This window comes from Symphalangus syndactylus, chromosome 3 (genome assembly GCF_028878055.3).
Source record: "Symphalangus syndactylus isolate Jambi chromosome 3, NHGRI_mSymSyn1-v2.1_pri, whole genome shotgun sequence".
Classification (NCBI taxonomy): Eukaryota; Metazoa; Chordata; class Mammalia; order Primates; family Hylobatidae; genus Symphalangus; species Symphalangus syndactylus.
The window spans coordinates 21,700,737-21,718,906 of record NC_072425.2 but is presented as its reverse complement, the minus strand read 5'-3'; the positions used below and the strand labels follow the sequence as shown (position 1 = coordinate 21,718,906).

General features: G+C 35.7%; 1 protein-coding gene across 13 annotated transcripts in view; it reads right to left on the bottom strand.

Moving 5' to 3' along the window:
* STRBP (spermatid perinuclear RNA binding protein) overlaps positions 1-18,170 on the bottom strand; it is a 161,162-nt gene that overhangs the window by 33,991 nt on the left and 109,001 nt on the right. For all 13 annotated transcript variants that reach the window (XR_008656499.2, XR_010119970.1, XR_010119969.1 and 10 more), the window contains exons 6-12: positions 17,347-17,438; positions 16,731-16,826; positions 15,476-15,587; positions 14,713-14,810; positions 14,392-14,503; positions 4,163-4,255; positions 3,249-3,448 (exon numbers count right to left, since the gene is read on the bottom strand). Coding sequence is in view for 10 of the 13 variants with exons in the window: in XM_063636002.1 (XP_063492072.1) it covers positions 3,249-3,448; positions 4,163-4,255; positions 14,392-14,503; positions 14,713-14,810; positions 15,476-15,587; positions 16,731-16,826; positions 17,347-17,438 (803 nt within the window). In the remaining 3 variants the exon portion in view is untranslated. The remainder of the gene's footprint in view (positions 1-3,248; positions 3,449-4,162; positions 4,256-14,391; positions 14,504-14,712; positions 14,811-15,475; positions 15,588-16,730; positions 16,827-17,346; positions 17,439-18,170) is intronic.

Genomic DNA, 18,170 nt, shown 5'->3' with positions numbered 1-18,170 from the left:
TGGATGACAATTTGGCAATATTCCAATATTCCAATAGAATAAGAATTCCAATGCATTTTTTTTAACAAATTAATGAATCACTAAAATGTACTGACCTTTTGACCCAATAATTCTCTCTAGAATATATCTTAAGGGATCATCAGACAAGTTCAGAAAGACATAAAGCAATAAAATGGAAGTATCTAAATCTAAAATGATTAGTTACATTATGATAATATAACAGACCATCTGCTAATAATGAAATGTTAGACCATCACTAACAATAAGAAGCAATCTTTGAGTTAGCGATTTAAACATTCATAATATATTTTTAGATGAAGAGAGTATTGGCTGGGCGCAGTGGCTCACACCTGTAATCCCAGCACTTTGAGGGGCCGAGGCAGCAGAATCACCTGAGGTCAGGAGTTCAAGACCAGCCTGGCCAACATGGTGAAACCCCGTCTCTACTAAAAATATAAAAATTAGCTGGGCGTGGTGACAGGCGCCTGTAATCCCAGCTACCCAGGAGGCTGAGGCAGGAGAATCACTGGAACCCAGGAGGCAGAGGCTGCAGTGAGCTGAGATTGTGCCACTGCCCTCCAGCCTGGGCAACAGATCAAGACTCTGTCTCAAAAAAAAAAGAAAAAGAAAGAAAGATCCTATTTTAAAAAAATATATTTTTACAGATATTATATAGGTTCATCATTCCTTATCTGAAACCCTTGGTGCCAGGTTGTTTTGAGAATTCATAATTTTTCAATTCTGACATCTAATACAATACATATACCACATATTTTCCAAATCCCCAGTGGATTCTCAGGTGCTGTCCCATGTTTATGCAAAGGAACATATAAAATAATCACACTAAATAGAATACTAAAGACTAAAAATAGCCCCATATCAATTCAGGTCATGTTTTGCCACCCAGTGAATCTGCATCAAACTTAGGGAAATTTTTTTCATTTTAATGCTTTCTGAAGTTAGAATTGCAAGTTAAAATAAGAAGGCTTGGAAGAAAAAATACCAAAATGTTAATGGTTATTATTTCTACGTATTAGAACTATGAATTTTTTCCCCTCATTTTCTAAACCATTTATAACAAACACACATTATACATTTATAATAAGCTTTAAAAAGCCAAAAGTAACTTTTAGAAAATAAGACATAACATAAAAAATCTATGAAGACCTTAGGGAGAACAATCTACCTCAAAATAGCAAATTATGGAATAAAGCTATCGAGTCATAAACTTGAGATGTTAGCGGCCTAGAAAAGACTGCAGGCCACTTGAGACTGACAGCTAGTAATAAATTTTCATATCATATAGCTGATAAACCAAATAAAGTAAGCAGAGTTTTTCAAACCTTCAAAGCTAGTTTACTCTGATTCTTAATTCATTCTACCTGGATGGATCAAAGTTTAGTTTATCCCATTTTCAAAAAGGGCAAATCTTAACTCTTCATAAATTTCAGATTTACTAGTTACTGCACATTCTACCCAAAATGCTACTCAAGGTAAATAAAAGTATGAAGGCCATCTACCTGCCACACAAGTCACAAGAAACCATTAACAATTTCCTCAGATCTGGTGTCATTCAGATCGTAACTGATATCCACATTCCGAAATTTGTCAGGGAGCTTAACTTAATCCCAAGCTTACAGCCCCTCCCTGTTTACCAAAAGCTCAGGTGAATAAAACATAATATTGGGAACTAAAGACAAAAGCAAACCCAGGCCAACCAAATTCCATTATATCATAAAAATATATCACTGCATCAAATGAAAACAGCATCCAAATCTTGTCACATTGCAAAATGTGCCACTCTACTAGCTCTCCCAAATTTTACTGAATTGGAATTTGCTATGAGGCCACTAGCTTATGTTAAAGGTTACTGTACGAAACAACCCACAAAATTTATCACTGCATCACAGATTGAAAAGAGATCACTGATATCCTTGGTTTGTGAAGATCTACCCAAGGAGAAATGCCCACCCGATCAAATGCCACAACTGTGACCCTCATAACCAAACTCTCTGTTCTTAAAGAGAGTGAACTGTATATTTCACAAGCTTTTTGTGTCAGCTGCTACAGAACTTAGCTCTAAACTTCTGACACATTCTCAGCGTATGTTGTTATTAAACTATATGTTTAGTCTTATTCCCAGATTTACTTTTCCCCTCGTTGGTTTTCTTTTTCTACCTCATTTTAAATTCATCCTCTTTCATCATATTTTAGACATCCCTTTTCCAATGAAGACAGAGCATAAGTAATATATAGTGTTTGACATTTTTACAGCTTAGTTATTGTTTTTCTGCATGCATTGTTTTGATCACCATCTGATGTTTACACGCTTTGTTGTCTATCTTCCCATCCTATACACACTAGAATGTAAGCTCCATGACAGCAGGACCTTCGTTTCATTAACTGCTATATCCCCAGTATCTAGGATGGTGTTCGCATCTACATTAATAATACATACAAAATGAAATGACCATGAAAATAGACCAATTATATGGTATGCCATACTGTTATATGAAAGAACTTTTAAGTGAATCTGATCTTCAGTCTACGTGATCTTTAACATTTTTGCACTAGTCTGCAAGAGATCAAATATACTTATAGAGAGATCCCATTACTTGGAAATTTTCTACAAACCTACATGCATAATTGGTCCAATCCTGGACATTATTCCTGATGGAAATATTCTAAAGATACAGACAAAGCACCATATACAAAGATACTGATCAAATTTATAATAGAAACAATCTGGAATAAGCAAAATATCTAATGATAGGAGAATGTTTAAACAAATAGTTTACCCATAGCATGTTAATCGTACAGCCATTAAAAATTATTTATGAAGATTTTCATAATGAGGAAAAACACTAATGAAACATTACATGAAAAAAAATCAGAAGCTAAAATTACATATATACTGTGAGCTCACTTAAAAAATAAACAGCAAAATAGAAAATGATGGGAAATAACCCAACATACTAGATACAAATACTAATGATCTTTGCTTCAAAAATGTTCAATTGACATATTTTAATTTCTTTACTTCTTTCTGTATTTTCCAAATTTTGTATGACTACCACATATTATTTTACAACGACAAAAAAACTTTGTTATCCAGAAGTAACAAAAGTCTATATATAATATTATTGCTATTAAAATGTTTAAAAAAATGATAATTTATTATAGGAAAATAAGCATATTATTTGGAACATAAAATAAGAAAGCATTGCAAAGTAAAACAAATACTGTACCTTCACCGCTACATGAAGTTTTGCTGTTTTCTTGGATGGTCCTGAGGCTTCATATGTTGTGCCATCCACATCTACAGACATTGTGAAGACTGGGGCATGAACAGGGCCAGACTGAGATAAGAGCTTATACTGAAGCCCAGGCCTGATCTGATTTAGCCTCATTAGTGCATTCATAAGGTCTATTGCTTTACTATCCAGAACTGTTAAAGAAAGAGGAATGAGTTCAGAAATTAACTAGAAAGTAGTTTTGCTTTATGCGTTTTTGGGGTTCCTAGTAACTACTGTAAATTCACCAGATTTTTTTTAAATGAGGATTTCAAAACACACAGATTAACCTCATAAGTAATTCTAAAATTATTATGCTAACATCACTATAAAAATAGTATGCATTATTTAACTACACATTAATTTTCGCTTGTCAATATTAATGCATCCTAAGCAAAAAAGCTTGGAAACAAAAAAGTTATTCAATTATCAATTCCTCAGTTAAGATCTAGTCTCAAAACTCTAATCCAAATCAATCAAATTCTTCACTTTTTGGCCAGGCACAGTGGCTCATATCTGTAATCCCAGCACTTGGAGAGGCCAAGGTGGGTGAACTGCTTGAACTCAGGAGTTCAAGACTAGCCTGGGCAACTTGGCGAAATCCTGTCTCTACCAAAAATACAAAAACTTAGCAGGGCGTGGTGGCGTGTACCTGTGATCCCTGCTATTTGAGAAGGCTAAGGTTGAAGGATCACTTGAGCCCAGGAGGTGGAGATTGCAGTGAGCCGAGATCACGCCACTGCACTCCAGTTTCGGTGACAGAGTGAGAACCGATCTCAAAAAAAAAAAAAACCTTCACTTTTAATTTTTCTATCTGAGGCTACAAGTCCTCTCTAGTTTGCATCTATAAGAATAAAGGTTTTACACACTTTTCCTTAAGTTTCGTTTCATCTTCTTGTTGGGGTCTTTATCATCCCCTAATCCATCTTCAAATGGCCTCTTTAGAGCTGAAGACCCAGCACCTAAAAAAAATTATGAGGGATTCATTATGTTGTCAAAACAACAATCCCCTTACTGTACTGCATGTATCTAACATGTTCAGGTAGGAAAATCTTAGGAATCACACCAAGGACCATACAACTTTTTCACTGATCAGTTAAATTACCATTATTTATAATCTAGAAAAGCAAAATTTTTTTAAAGCAAATCTTGAAACAATATTATCACTTTTTATATTTTTTCCCATTTATTCATATATACACACCAATATCTATGCCTATGATATGGTCTGAATGTGTTCCCCCAAAATTCATATGTTGAAACTTAATCCCCAGTGCAGTGGGATTAGGAGGTGGGGAACCTGGAAGGTGATTAGGTTATGAGGGTAGAGCTCTTATATCTTATAGATTATAAAAGATGCCTGAGAGAGATTGTTTGTCCCTTCTGCCATGTGGGGATACATAGCAGGCACCATCTATGAGGAATGAGCCCTCACAAGACAGCAAATCTGCTGAAGCCTTGATTTTGGACTTTCAAGCCCCTGAGGGCAATAAATTTCTGTTGCTTATAAGTTACCCAGTCTAAGGTATTTTGTTCTAGCAGCGCAGCCGCACAGACAGCATATATTCATGTTATATGCATGAACAGAAAAAGTCTAGAAGGCTATATATCAAAACGTTAAAAAGTAGTTACCTCTGGTAGGATTTATTTTTACTTAATATCATTTCAAACATCTCTATAATTTAACATTTATGACTTGTATAAACTTTAGAAGTCCACATGTTAAATCTTATACTTTTGGAAATCTGATTATCAAACTATAAAATATTCTTCTGCCTCTTCAAATCCTATTCAAAATTTTATTTACAGTTCACCTCCTCTATAAAAATGTTCTCTCATATCAGAGCTTTTATATCAGAAATGTAAAGTCTTGTATCATTGCCTATTTCATATATTCTTGTGTGTCTTCAGTGCTCTTTGAAGGTCAAAGATATTTTTTCCTTGTCTTGTATCTTACAAACTACCTTAACACAAGACTTAGAAGCAACATAATGGGCACTGAGCAAAAACTAACCGAACTGATTAATAATCAGTTTCTTGGATAAAGAAGCCACCAATTTATAATGTTGTCAAGCAAAAGGCAGGAGCTTTGCTGTCCAAGTTAAAAATTATTAGAGAAAAGTTCATCAACCTATTCAAGTACTTTAAAGATCTCTTTATGTCTTCACTTTAAAAGTTAATTGTTTTTCCTAAGGAAAATTATGCTCAAGATACTCATGCCACAAGATTTCCAGATTCTTCTAGTGAAAGCCTATAATAATAATGAGATTAACTATGTATTTTCTGATCAAGATTTATTGTCCCTTGAGGTAAACACTGACTTCAGCATTTGCTTGGGTCAATATTTACCTCTCAGGTCAATCAATCTTGATGTTCTCAACAGAAGGCAACGTTGGCTGAGTATTATATTTCATTTGCATTACATACAACTATGAGTATGCCAGTCTCCCAGAATGCAGTCTTTAAGAGATAAAAGTTAAAAAGGAACTATGTCTATTCAATCACTCTTCTGCCCATTAAGTTACATTAAAAGCAGCTCCTTGATTGCCTGGAAATCACAAGCTATCTTAAATGCACAGATCTCTTCTCTAAATCCTCCAGCTACATAGAGTTCTATGGATTAAGCTTCATTCTATCATTCCAGCCACTGGAAAGGGGCTCTAAAATGCGGGGCTAACCATAATAGGAACCTAAGGAGAAAAATGGTCTTGCTTTACAAAAAGCAGGTAGTTTTCAACCTTCACAGTATTTAGTAATGAGAAGTGATCATTTCTGAGGCAACAATTTTTAAAAATAATATTTTCATATTTACCATATGCCTGACACTGTTAACGTCTTACAGGTATTAACTTATTTAATCCTCATGAGCACCCTCATGAAGCCATTACCTTTATTGTTCCCATTATAAATTCATTCATATATTCATTCAACAATAAACAATAAATATTAATTGACATTTACTATGTGCAAGACAATTTTAGGCGCTAGACACATAGCAAGTAACAAAATAATCTCCCTTTTCTCAAAGAGCTTACATATACTGGCCAAAACTAATTACAACATATACTACGGTAATGAGTGTAATGAAGAACAATTTATATGTTGTGCTCATCAGAAAGGTATCACTAATGAGGAGACCTTTTGATGAAGACCTGAGAAAGTAAAAGAGTGAACTATTCAGCCATTTGGAGAAAGAGTCCCAGGCAGAGAAAAATAAACAGCAATTACAAAAGTCTTAAGGCAGAAACATGCTAAGAAATGATGCAAAGGCCTGAGTGGTTGGAGTGAAACAAACAAGGAGAGGGTGCTAGCAGTAGGTGAGAAGAGCCAGGCAGTAGCTCTCAAACCCCAGTGCCATTAATTGACAAAATATCAAGGACCCACTTCCAGTATGAGAGAGTAAATAAGTCAAAAAAGGCTTCCCGACTAGAGCAATTAGAAAAATTGGACAAAACAAACAATAAATATCTGTTCCTAGACAATGAAGAATTTTAAAATCAAGATCTGGGAGGTGAGCCTGGCACGGTGCCACATGCCTGTAGTCCCAGCTACTCAGAAGGCTGAGGCAGGAGGATTCATTGAGTCCAGGAGTTTGAGGTTAAAGTGGGCTATGACTGCACCTGCAAATAGCCACTGGACTCCAGACTGGGCAACGTAGCCAAGCCGTGTTTTTTAAAAAAATAAATAAATAAATAAATAAAAATAAACCAAAAAAAGGTATGGGAGGTGAAAGAAATTCTCTGCATTGGGGGTTACGTTAACCCTAGGGACATCTTCCAAATCCAGAAGAGGTCACTAACAACTGAAGAGAGTAATGTCAACAGGCTCCCAGGTCTCAAGGAGTCCAAAACTAAGTTCAAGGTCCAAGCAGAGAAGGGCTGGCGAACCCCCCACACTCTGGGTTGGGCCTCTGAAATGTTATACACTGGAAGTAAGATGAACTGGAAATAGGGTGGTTCTCACAAGGACGAAAGCCCAGCTTCAAATTATCTTAATCTCTGACTACACTGAAATGATCTAAGACTGCCAATTCCATTAGCCACCTCCCAGAAACAAATATAAATCCTCCCTGGAGGAAGATGTCATTACTCCACACTTTAAATTATCTATAATTTCTTATTTTAAAAATCCAGCACTCATAATAACCAGGCACATGAGAAGATAAGATATCATGATCAAAAATCAAGAGAAATCACACACAATAGAAACAGACCCAAAAGGGACCCAGATGATGGCCTTTCAAAAACAAACTTTCTTAAAAATAATTTCAGGCAGAAAATCTGAAACTATAAAAGAGCCAAAAATCGATAAATGAAAAATATAAACTAAAACCTGGCAGGCCTGCAAGGGGAAATGACAAATCCACAGTAAACGGGAGCTGTCAGAGCTCTCTCAGCAACTAATAACAACATCTGAAAAGCACAATGACCAAGTGACATGACCTAATATGAAAAAAATATTATGACCCTCAACTGCAGAATATACACTTTCAGAGCAAAAAAGGACCATGTGCTGGGACATAAAATAGGTCTCAAGAAGTATCAAAGGACAGAAATCATACAACACATGTTCTTCAATGACAGCAGAATAAGTAAAAACTCAAAAACAAAAGAGTTAACTACAAAATCTTCATTTGTCTGCAAATTAAGCAATGACATCTAAATACCTCATGGGTCAAAAAATTAGGAATAAAAGAAAGTAAAAAATAGCTTTAACTAAATGATTATAAACATACAAATGTCCAAAGACTGTGATGTACATAAATCTGTGCTTAAAGGGAAATTTACTATCTTAATAGTATATACAATAAGAGGCTGAAAAATCAATGATATATTCATCCACCTCATAAAGTTCAAAAAGAAGAGCAGGAAATTGAACCCAAAGAAAGTCATAAGGAAGGAAAACTACAGATAAGAGCAGAAATCAATAAAACAGAATACAAACATACAATAGAAGACAATGAATAAAGCCAAAAGTTAATTTTCCTATAAAGATTAATAAAAATAATAATCCCCTAGGTGAGAGTCATTAGCATAAAAGGTACAAAATGTATAAAAGAAGACATTACTACAAATACTACAGACAATAAAATGAGGATCTTATAAATTACTTTATTCCAAAATATTTTTAAATTTAGGTGAAATGGATAAATTCTTAGAAAAACACAGCTTACCAAAACTGTCATAAGAAGATGGAAGTCCTATGCTTATTAAGGGAATCAGATCCGTAATTTAAAATATTTCCACAAAGAAAACAAACGCCAATGGCTTCACTGATTAATTCTTCCAACAGTTAAAGAAAAACTAACATCAAATTTATGCAAACTTTTCCAAACAATAGAAAAAGAAGGAATAGGTCCTAACTTACTTTATGAAGCCAGCATAACGTTGAAGCCGAAACACAGGAGAATTAGTGACAAATCTAACACACAAATACCTACGTTTTTGTGACTTGCCCACAAAAACCTAAATTTTATATATAAATATACACATGTGTGTATATATATATATATATGATTGTTCATAGAAGCTTCAACTGTAAAAAGCCCAGACTGGAAACTAACTAAATGTCCTACAAGAGGTAAATAGTTAAATAAACTCTAGCTCATTCATACTATGGAATACTACTGAACAAGAAGGTACAAACTATTGACACATACAACTTGGATGGACCCTAAGGGCATTATGCTGAGTGTAAAAAAAAAAAAAATCGCAAAAGGTCACTTATTGTAGAATTTCATTTATATAAAATCGTTGAAATGATAAAATTATGGAGATAGAGAAATAGTAGTGGTTTCCAGGGATTAGGGATGGCTGAGCAGAGAGAGGCAGACATGACTATAAAGGGGGCAGCATGAAGGAGATCTTAATGGTGTTGGAACAGTTCTGTATATTGATTGTAGTGGTAGCTACAGAAATCTACACACGCAATAAAATGGCATAAAACTTATACACACGCATTGTATCACTGTCAATTTCCTGGTTTTGATATTGTACTATAAATTTACATAGATGTAGCCATCAAGAGAAACTGGGTGAAGGGTAAATGGGACCTCTCCTTATCATCTTTGCAACTACGAATCTGCAAGTATTTTAAGATAAAAAGTTGAAAGGGGGTGGTGTTCTCCACAAAGAGAATTGCTTCTTTGTGGAGAACAGATAGAGGGGCAAGAACAGAAGCAAAAAGACCAGACCAGGAGGTGACTGCAATAATCCAGGTGAGAGATGGTGGCAGCTTAGATAATAAGGATGTTAGCAGTGAAGAAGCTAAATTCTAGACTCATTTTTTTTTTTTCTGAGACAGAGTCTCACTCTGTCACAAAGGCTGGAGTACAGTGGCGTGATCTGGGCTCACTGCAACCTCTGCCTCCCGGATTCAAGCGATTCTCTTGCCTCAGCCTCCCGAGTAGCTGGGATTACAGGAGCATGCCACCACGCCCAGCTAATTTTTGTTTTCAGTAGAGACGGGGTTTCGCCATGTTGGCCAGGCTGGTCTTGAACTCCTGATCTCAAGTGATCTGCCCACCTCAGCCTCCCAAAGTGCTGGGATTACAGGTGTGAGCTACCACCCGGCCTGGACACACTTTAAAAGCAAAAAGGATTTGCTGACGTTTGGGATATGGGTGAATGAAAGAGGGGATTCAAGGGCAACTCGAAGAATCCTGGCCTGAGCAAACGGAGAGTTTCCAATGACTGGGACAGGGATAACTATATAGAAAGAGAAGAGCAAAGGGACAGCGAGGGCAGGAACTTAGATCTTAGACATCTTAAGTTTGAGATGTCTGCTGGACATCCATGTAGCGATATTGAGGAGGCATTTTGATATTTTGGTCTGAGTTCAAGAGCTGGTAGTCTGGGATGGAAGTATTAATTTGGGACAATCTTCAGTATAAAAAGGTATTTGAAGACAAGAGACTAAATGAAGTCCCCTAAAGCATCAGTGTAAAGAGAAATGGTCTGAGGACTGAACTCTAGGACACTTTTAACATTCAGAAGTCAGGAAGACGAGAAAGAACAAAGACAGCTGAGGAGATAGCAACAGAGCTAGAAGAACCAAGGAAGCTGATGACCTCAAAGTCAAATGAAAAGTGGTATTTCATTTCAGAAAACATGGCAATACCAAATGTTTTTGAGGATACATGGCAACAGGAATTTTCATATACTGCTGGTGGGAGTGTAAATTGCTATGTGCAACCATTTACTAGGTTGTTTATGTGTATACCTCAGGAGGTATGCAGAAGAATGCTCATGGCAACACGGTAGGTGGTTGTCAAAACAAAAGAACTTAAATGTCCTTCAAAAGTAGAATGAGTAAACTGTAGTATATTCATAGTGGATACTATATACCTATTAAAATGAACTATATCTATGTGCAGCGACAAAAATTAATCCCAAAGAATGCTGAACAGAAAGAAGCCAGTCACAAAAGATTAAACTTAGGACCCATTTCTGGAAAGTTCCAGGCAAACTCAAATTATTTAGGAAAGCATACACAAGTGGGAAAGTGGGAAAGAAAATCTAGGAAATGATTTTCAGAAAGTCAGAAACGGTATTTCTTGGTACAGGAAGGTAATGAGAAGGATAAAACATATGGCTTCTGGGGCACTGATAGAATTCTGTTTCTTACCCATGGCACTGGTTTTACGGGTTTGAAAGAAATAATTATTTTTTAAACTGTATTTTTTGTACTTTTCTATATATGCGCTATATCTCATTATAAAATAAATATGGGAGAGAAAAGTGTTCCTCTGCGTCAAATGTTGCTGAAAATGGCTAAGATGAGGACTGAAAACTAACCAGTGAATGTAGTAATGTGAAGGTTGCAAGGGATACTTCAGGCAAGTGGTGAGAAAGAAAACCTGATTAGAACAGGTTCAACGAGAATTCAAAGTGAGGAAATGGAGAAAAGAGAAAAGGGCTGCTCTTTCCCAAAGTGCTGCTTATAAAGAGGAGAGAAATGCAACTCTGTTGCGGGACCTATGGAATCAAGGGAGAGTTTGTTTTGGCTTTGTCTTTCAGATGGGAGATACTGCAGCAGGTTTTTATGCTGATGAGAAGCATTCAGTAGACAGGGAGGAACCGATGCTGGTGAGAGAACAGATAATTGCTGGAATAATGTCCATTGGTAGGCAAGAGGGGATGTGATATAGTGGGTAAGTAGAAAGGTCAGTCTTAAGAGGCGAGGCATTTTCTGCAGAGGCAAGGGAGGGAAAAGCAAAGATACGAGTTGATGCAGTGGGGCTTGGAGACAGTGATGAGAACATATACAAGTTATCTCTTAATATTTATCTGAGAAAATGGAAGCAAATAAGCTCATCAGATGAATAAGAAGGTAGAGAAGGAAGTGTGAAATGTGAGAAAATGTGAAACAGTTATCTAGGAAAATGGAGAAGTCTCAAACTTACAGGATTACCCGGCAACACAAATAGCCCTATTAGATTAGTGTCACCGACTTAAACGGAAAAGAGTCAAGACGGCTGTTCTCCAACCATGCTGAGCAACCCAGTACAGACACAGAGAAGGCAGAGAGATGGATTTCAACCAGTTAGAATTTTGCCAGAAACAGAGAATCAAGGAAGTAAAGGTACGTGCTAGACAGTGATAATCAAGGATCATGTAGTACAAGCACAGTAAGGACAGAAGGGAGAACACGAGAAGGATGAAGGACTATGCAAAGGTATTGGAATCAATGACAAGATTCAAGAACTGAAATAAGGGTAGGAGACACAGTAATGACAAGAAATTGGAAAGTGGGATTCTTGAAAACATGATTATGGAAATAATACACGTACAGTTATTGATGAAGACAAGAACTAGGCTATGTCCATAGAATAGGTAACCAAGGAAAGGCAGAGGATAAAATATTTGTGAGAGAAGTCACAGAACTGAGCATTAGAGTGTTGAAAAAAATCACCTGAGATGCATACGGAAATCACCAAGAATAACAGGAATAAAGTTTAAACATGAATGTCAGGAAGCCAGGTGCTAAAAGCATGAAAGTATTGGAGAGATCATTGTATAGCCAAAGCACAAAATGGTAAAGTGACTTGCCCAGGTCATGTAACTCTGACAGAACTAGAACAGGAACACTGGCAGCCTGGTTCTATTTTATGCTATCAACTGACAAACCAGCAGTTCCCAAACTTTTGAGAAAGATCTTTAAAGTTAAAAAAAAAACTAAGTCACATAATAGTAAACATACTTTTACTATCTAGTGAAGGGGAAAATATAAAACCGAAAGAGTGGTTGTGAATTTGGTGATTGAAATAAAATTTTCTGATACTAATCATAAGAATCTAGATATATATATAACATTTTTATTCAATCGTTCAATTCACAGACAATGCTTGATGTAATATGAGTATGTAAATCCCTTTCAATGATTTCTTCACCACTAAACAAGCACCTGCAGGAAGAAAATGGCCTTCATTCCTCAAGTTATATTGAGCATTGGTTTATAATAATCATAGGGTAGAATCTGGAGGATTCTTTCTCCTGAGGAGTTTACAGTGTGGGGCACTGATTCTCAAACTTTTTAGCTCAGGAGTACTTTACACTCTTAAAAAATTATTGAGCACCCAAAGTGCTATGCTTTGTGGGTAATATCTGTCAATATTGAGCATATTAAAAATAAAACAAAACAATTTTAAACACAAGAATATAGAAAAGAAAACATTCCATTAGCCATCAAAGCAATGATCTCATCACATGTCACATGTAGCCTCTGAAAAACTATACACTTAGGAAAGAAAGAGAGAAAAAGGCCAAAAAAAAAAAAAAACTCTTAATATTATTATTACTATTAAACAGCTTTATCTTGTAGACTCTCTGAAAGTCTTCAGACCCACTGGAATTCTGTCATCTAAATAAACAGACTGGGCAACTGCACTATTTTTGTGATATCTAGAAGTAGAGTAATTTCCATTGTTAGAGGTAGGCTGCATTCCAGGTGAAGAATATCCAGTATTAAATATTCCACTTTCTAGTTTAAAAGGAGAGAAAGGGAGGGAAAAAAAATATTTTTGAGGCCTAAGGAAGGCAGTAAGTAGATTCACATTTGAGTATCCACTGTATTCTAGGCAACAAGTCAGGCATTTTAACCGGACAAGAGTCAAAAAAATAAGAAAGAGGGTAATATCCCTAGTGAGAGTGATGAGCTAACTGCTCAAGGCCTAAAACTAGGAAGTGGTGGAGCTATGATTGGAATCCAGGTCATACTGACCCCAAAACCTACATTTTTTCTGCTGAAATTCTGAATTCAACAGTCTAATACAAACGGAAGATGGTCCTGAATTTTCCAATATGCTTTTCTTCTCCTCTGCATTTTTGTTCTTTCTTTTTCAGTTAGATAACATTTCCAAGCATGAGAAAGATAATCAAACTGATTGGTGATAGTGATAATGTCTCCTCCTAGCTTATCGTTGATTTCTCCTCCTTAGACCAGGGGTTCTGAAAGTATAGTCTATGCAGTAACGGCACCTGGCCAACATAGCCAAATGAGTTAGTCACTAATAAGAAAACATGATCATGTTACATCAGCTGATGTTACCTGATGGGAACAGAAGAGAAGAAAGTCAGTGTATTGGTCCGTTCTATTTATTGTATTAGTTCATTCTCATGCTACTAATAAAGACATACCAGTGACTGGGTAATTTATAAATGAAAGAGGTTTAATGGACTCACAGTTCCATATAACTGGGGGGGCCTCAGGAAACTTACAATCATGGCAGAAGGGGAAGCAAACACATCCTTCTTCACATGGTTGCAGAGGTGCAGAGTGAAGTTGGGGAAACGCCTCTTATAAAACCATCAGATCCTGTAAGAACTCACTATCACAAGAGCAGCATGGAGGTAACTGCCTCCATGATTCAATTACCTTCCACTGGTCCGTCCCACAACACCCAGGGATTATGGGAACTACAATCCAACATGAGATTTGGATGGGGACACAGGCAACCCATATCAGTCAGGAAGAAAGCTTCTTATACATGATTTGGATGCACAATTATTAAGTTCCCTAAGTTGTAACAAGAGATGAATCCCATGATCATCTCTACCAGTGCCAACCCCCAACCCTAATAAAAAACTTCCGCGCTCACCTTCTTTATCAGTAACTGACCAGGAATACTTCTGAAAAGGCTTACTAGATGGAAGGGGGTCCATCTCCAGTACTTTGTAAATCTGGCCAAAGGCTGATAGTCTGAGTGCATGCTAAAGAACAAAACATTATATTTAATCACATTTCAATAGCCATTCATAAAGCCCTTAGAACATTTAGCTAAAAAAGACACTCATAAATTCTGACATTATAACAGCAGAAGTCCCTAACAACACATAAGAAAAAAGTGTTCAAATACAATTGAGAAAATCAAGTTATGTTATCTCGCTAATAAGTCAGAGTGGCATGCTCAATCTTCTACCTGTGCACTGTGGGTAATATCTTCTTTTTGCTGGATGGTCATATAGCTCAGAGCATCTGTTGGGTCTCGCTCACAAGGATCATGAAGACCAGGACCCCCTTTGGTAAAGGAAAAACACAAGTATCATTTAGAACTGAGTTTAGAATTTGGTAAACTAAAACAAACGAGAGACGGTTGGGGAGAATGAAGAGAAAATGAAAAATAAACTGAGGAACTAAGTTAAAAGTCTGCTCAGTTAAGTGGAGTAAAAAGGACACACCCTCATTTTCAACATGTTAGCACTTGTATGTCCTTATTTTATACTGGAAGTCACTTGTATATCTAAGGCCCAAACTGAGTCTTACTCTGAGAATTTAGAAACAGCACAATGAATCAGCCCAAATCTTAAAAGGGATTACATATGGAAAATAAGACCAAATTTAATTTTTCCAAATTTAAAACCAGACTACAAACAGAATGAATTTCATACATTTTAACTAAACATCTGCAATTTCAAATTCAGAGTTCGACGTAAAGCAAATTCAAAGCAGACACAATATATTATTAGTACCCTTTATGTTAGTACATATAAAACACAAATTATAATTATTGAAAGAGAGTTTTATAGCACTTTTCCAACAGGCATTCTAGTTGTCAAAATTCCAAGCAAAAGAACTCTTATGCATCATTTTCCTGTGTAGAGAACAAACTTAGCATATATTTAGAAAAATAAACTAAACTGAGATTTGCTGATTTTTCTGCTTCCAGAGTTTGAAACCCTTACCAGGAAGTAGTATTCCAGATGCCAAACACTCCATTACTCGTCTCAAGGCCTCCCCAGCGCCCAAAGGTCTATTACAAGTACCTATAGACTTTTCACATATAAGTTCTAGTGGCTAGAAGATATTAAATTACAAATTAGTACATGCACCAAGTGTTAAAAGGATTCCAGTTAAATGTGAGCTAACATTTCTATCTAAGAGGGAGGCCAAAGAGTGAAATTCAATTTAACATCTAGGGCCCACTTAACATTTTCCCCATGATTATCAACCTTTACCCTGGGAAGAGTTTTTAAATCAAGCAATTTTAAGATTGTATCTTCAGAAGACATTTTTGTAACAAAAACTTTATATTTATTTACCTAGAAAGGATCACTAAAGAAACTATGGTCTCTAATTCATTTAACAAAGACTTAACAAGCCCTCATATAAGTTAGTAATAGCTAATAACTAGCCAGTGTACAAAACCCAGCCCACTTATCTCCCACTTAGGAAGCACACAAACCACAAATATTTCAATATAAGACTTCATTTCAGACAGCCTATCTCAAGTATTACCATTAGAATAAACAAACAACCAAATGTCCATGTTCAATAAACTAAGAACTCATGATATTTTGTCAATCATTGCTACATTCATTTATAAAATGATCTTTCACGGATTTAAATTGTATTATAATGTTCTTAAGTTGTCTTGATTGGAGCAGGCATAATTTCCAAGTTAAGTCAATTTTACAATATACATAAATGATATCCATATGGGGTTAAGTGTACTGTTTGCCTGACTTTAATTACTAACATAAACTTATTTGTAAATGTCTCCACTCAAAGAGAAAGCTACAGAGGTATAGGATCCTTATACTGGCCTATTGGGTAATTTTCATGGTAATGCAAGGGGGCACCAAAAGAGAAGTGGGTCGGCCAAGGAGACTTTTGTGGGCAGCAGGTGGACACTAAGTGATTAACCACCAGTGCAAAGTCAAGTGTAAGAAGACATTCACTTCTAAAAGGTAAAACCTTTTTGTCAGAAAAAAATATTTCAAGCTCTGTAATATGAATACAATGAGGTAGAAGAGGCAAGTTATATGCACAAAAGAAGGATTCATTTAAAAAGATGCTTTATTTTTTTTCATGGCAAACATACATAATGCATGCCTTAGCTAACTTAGGAGATAGCCATTTTAAAGTAACATCTCATTTCTATAGGATTTTCTCTGCTGCAGCTTCCAAATTTGCTTTTAGCCATATTTAAGTACTTACCCATCCTTTCAATGGTGCCCATGTGGGGACTCTGTTGCACAAATCACGCAGAATGCGGAGGACAATTACACATGATTTTAATCCATTTGCCCTTGCCTAAAACAAACAAAATGATTCCAGATATCCCTATTGAGATCTATTCTTCATTTTGGGCAGGTTCTTTCAAGTGAATACTAAGTAGCAAATTATTCATCAGTTATCAGGCAAACCAAAAAAATCAATCAATCAAAAGTAGTAAAATTAAGGTTTAAAAAGGTACATTTTTAAAATAAAAGGACCATAATATTAAAATTAATTTTGTAGTCTCATGGCAACCCCACTCCAGGCAACTACCTAATTTAACCTTTAGCTTTTCTCACTCATGTTTGATTTTATAAGCAACCATCTGAAATTCAGAATACTAAGCCAAAAAGAATTATATGATAATAAAACATCATAAACTACAGAAGCTATACTAGGCACATATCTAAATTAACTCAATTACTCCAACAACCACACTATGAGCTAGAAAGCACCCCTCATTTTACGTAGTACACAGAAACCAATTAAGTGGCAGGTGTTCCAAATGAAACTTGGACAAAGTTTAATAACAATAAGATAGTAACAAAAAGCCAACCTGAAACCATTTGGCATGTCGAAGAGACGCCAAGGCGTTCAGGCATTTCTGCCTGTCCAATAAGTCCGGAGGATCTTTCATCGAAACATTTTCTAACGGTAAAGTGGGATAAAGAGAGACAGATACAATTTGACCAAGGGATTCCTCTCAAATTATCAAACAATAAAAAATAAAAAGAATAACAGCATTTGAGTGAACTAATAAGACTCCCAGAAAATTTCCTGATTTGGCTGTGTTGCTTTTTAAAAAAATTATGTGCACTATGATTATTATTTAAGTAAACAGTCATCAGAGTAGTTCTGTGCACAAATACAATGAAGCATGAAAAATTCATTCAGTAAACAAATCAATGACAGCTGCTACTTACAATCTGGGATCTTATTAAGCATGTACAACATCACAGGGCACAAAATAAGTACATAGCACTTTTTCCTTTGGCAGAGTACAAAGAAGGGAAATCTGGGGCCAATAGCATTAACAACTTTTTTAACAGAAGAAATTTTGATCTCTAACCATTTTTAAGGAAAACTGGAAATCAATTATGTCTCATATCAATGAGATATACTGAGAATATACTGAGGATGACAATTTTTTTACACTAGATAAACTCATTCAACAAGATAACCATTAACAGAAACTTCACCCCATGATTGAGAACTCAAGTAACAGTTTGGAATTCCCTATTCTAAACCAAAATTATTAAAATTACAAATATAAAATACAGTGAACTATATTTCAAGTTTTATATGCCTTTTAAAAATAAAAAGCAACAAGTAACACTATTTAATGATGGCTATTCAGCTTGCCTTAATAATTTAAAGTTG